The sequence below is a fragment of the Mesitornis unicolor genome, unplaced genomic scaffold, assembly GCF_000695765.1.
Source record: "Mesitornis unicolor isolate BGI_N332 unplaced genomic scaffold, ASM69576v1 scaffold37109, whole genome shotgun sequence".
NCBI lineage: Eukaryota > Metazoa > Chordata > Aves > Mesitornithiformes > Mesitornithidae > Mesitornis > Mesitornis unicolor.
This window is the reverse complement of record NW_010205897.1, coordinates 1-2,789: the sequence shown is the minus strand read 5'-3', so window position 1 is coordinate 2,789 and position 2,789 is coordinate 1. Positions and strand designations below refer to the sequence as shown.

The window sequence follows — 2,789 nt, the reverse complement described above, 5'->3', positions numbered from 1 at the left end:
CCTCCTGCCACCCCTCAGGCCCCATGGAGCTGGTGCTGTGAGGGGCAGGTGGGAGGGCAGAAGGGTCCTGGGGTGTAACCCCCTTCTCGAAGCATTGCATGCAGGTGTGCATGGCGGGAGGGAGCCGGGCAGGGGTGTCCCTGTTTCCCGGCGGTGGCCTGATCCTCGGCAGGGGCAAGGGGGGGTGGTCGGGGGCTCAGCTGTGGCGCTGGGGCGGTTATGGCAATCCCGTACGGGATGTTCTGGGAAATCCTCCTAACCCCTGGCTGAGAAGGGGCTAAACCCATTACTGGGCTGGGCCAAATGGTCAGAGCTAAAGCCATCGTGGGGGGGATTAAGGTGCTCGCCTCCCCCTCCCGCTCAGCCCTGCGCCCTGAGGTGGCCCTCGGGGACCCTGGTGTACAGTGCTGTCTGGGGGTCCTGGGGGCCAAGGCTGTAGGTCTATGGAGGGGTCACCCCTGGGCCCACACCTCTCTGCCTCCCTGGGAGCTCTTTGTGCTGGCAGGATGTGGCCCCCGGGACACCAGGGAAGGTGGGTGCCCACTGGGGGCTGTGGGGTCATGGGGGCACCCCTGGGAGCACCCACTTCTGCACCCGGGGTGGGCACACGCAGGGCTGTGTGCACGTGGGCACACACACATGTTCTGGCTGCTGCCCATACATGAACACGTGTGCATGTACACACACGCAAGGTGCACACCATCATGCTGGCCCGCACGTGTTCACAGGCACGCACAGGCACTCAGCAGGTGTGTGCACGCTCACGCACACCCGCACGCTGGTGTGCACACACGTGTACCCCTAGAGATGCCCACACTCGTGCACACCTTCCTGCACACACACAGTCATGCACACACACACACATGTGCACCCGCGCACCCTCCCCCTGCCCACCCTGTCCCGAGGTGCCACTCACCCAAGGAACAAATGCCCCAACCGCAGGCTGGGCTGGCAGCAGCTTCGGGACTTTGGGGTCCCACAGTGGGTGCCAGGGCATGACGCTCCGCTCCGTTTTCCCCAGGCATCTCCCCCACCGTGAAGAAGACGGAGATGGACAAGTCTCCCTTCAACAGCCCGTCACCCCAGGACTCCTCGCCCCGGCTGAGCAGCTTCACGCAGCACCACCGTCCCGTCATCGCAGTGCACAGCGGTGAGTGTCCTGGCAGGGAAACCAAGGCACAGAGCGAGCAGGCGAGCGGGCAGGGGACTGGGGCAGCAGGGAGCTCACAGTGACATTGAGGGGTGCCCTCTTTCCTCTCTCACCCACAGGTATCGCTCGAAGCCCGCACCCATCGTCTGCATTGCATTTCCCCACCACCTCCATCCTCCCCCAGACGGCCTCCACCTACTTCCCCCACACGGCCATTCGGTACCCGCCTCATCTCAACCCGCAGGACCCGCTGAAAGATCTCGTCTCACTGGCCTGCGACCCGTCCAACCAGCAGCCCGGACCGGTAAGGACCCGGCCCCATCCCTGCATACCTTCACCGACCTCAGCCGGACTGCCAGAGGGGCATCCCCTGGATCATCTGCCACCGGCGCCGTCGCTGCCACCACCGCCGCCGCATGTAGGGGATCGGGGTGCTCTGGTGGCACCCAGGTGCTGACACCCAGCCTGGGAGGGTGTTCCTACAGCTGCGGTTGGGGCTGAGCAGCTCTGTCTGGTGCCTTGTGTTGGTTTTGGAGTGCTGCTGCGCCTGGTTGGTGTTGGCACCTCATCTCTCCGGCAATGGAGGTGCTGTTCCCTGGCACCGCCTTGGAGGGGAGACAGGGTGGTGGGTGCTGGGGCTGAGCCGTCAGCTGGGTCCAGGGGTGTCTGGTGGGAATAGGGCATCTGGCAGGGGATGTGTGACCGTCGCCGAAGAGCCGTCAGCATGCCTGGGAGAGCCGTGGTCTCTGCATGTCCTGTCCTGACCTGGCAGTCCTGCTACTGCGCCGTGTCCCCCAGCGTCCCCACGGGAGTGGCAGGGCCTTACCATGCTGCTGTGTGCCTTCCCTCACCCTGGCACCCAGCACCCAACACACCCAGCACCCCATGCATTCAGCAACCAACACACACAGTGCACCCAGAACCCCGCAGTCCCAGCACCCAGTGCACCCAGCACATCCAGCACTCAGTGCACCCCGCACACCCAGCACCTAGTGGATCCAGCACCCAGTGCACCCCGCACACCAAGCATCCAGAGCATCCAACACCCAGTGCACAGAGCACCCAGTGCATCCAGCACCCAGTGCACCCTGCGCACCGAGCACCCAGTGCACCCCACACACCAAGCATCCAGTGCACCCAGCACCCAGTGCACGTAGCACCCAGTGCACACAGTACCCAGTACATCCAGCACCCAGTTCACCCCGCACACTCAGCACCCAGTGCACCCAGCACCCAGTGCACCCCACACACTCAGCACTCAGTGCACCCTGCAGAGCCAGCACCCTGGGCTCTTCGTGCCCAAAGCTGGGGGCCGGGATGGCCACATTCCCACTCCTGTGCTCTCCTGTGCCCTGCACCTCCACTCTGCCCCACGAACACAGAGGGTCTTGAGGAGTCCCTCTGAACTCTGTCCAGCACCTGCCCGCTGCCCCTGGCCAGTGAGGCCTGATGCCAGGGTGAGGGACACGGCTGCTCTCCCCCTGCGCAGCGGCTCAGTGCCAGACTGACAGAAGCCAGATTCAGAGCAGCCCCCCACCGAGTGGGGCACAGGGAACTGGTACTGGAGCCTTCGAGAGCCGGTGCCACACCACTGCTGCGGGGTGCCCCTTCCCCACAGGCAAGCACTCCAGAGGCCTCC

At 65.0% G+C, this 2,789-nt stretch overlaps 1 protein-coding gene across 1 annotated transcript in view; it reads left to right on the top strand.

Moving 5' to 3' along the window:
- LOC104546238 (nuclear factor 1 C-type-like) overlaps positions 1-1,454 on the top strand; it is a gene marked incomplete at its 3' end in the record, with an annotated part of 3,815 nt that extends 2,361 nt beyond the window's left edge. Inside the window, exons 7-8 of the mRNA XM_010191581.1 lie at positions 1,022-1,150; positions 1,270-1,454. Coding sequence (XP_010189883.1) covers positions 1,022-1,150; positions 1,270-1,454 — 314 coding nt within the window. The remainder of the gene's footprint in view (positions 1-1,021; positions 1,151-1,269) is intronic.
- Positions 1,455-2,789: the final 1,335 nt, after the last annotated feature.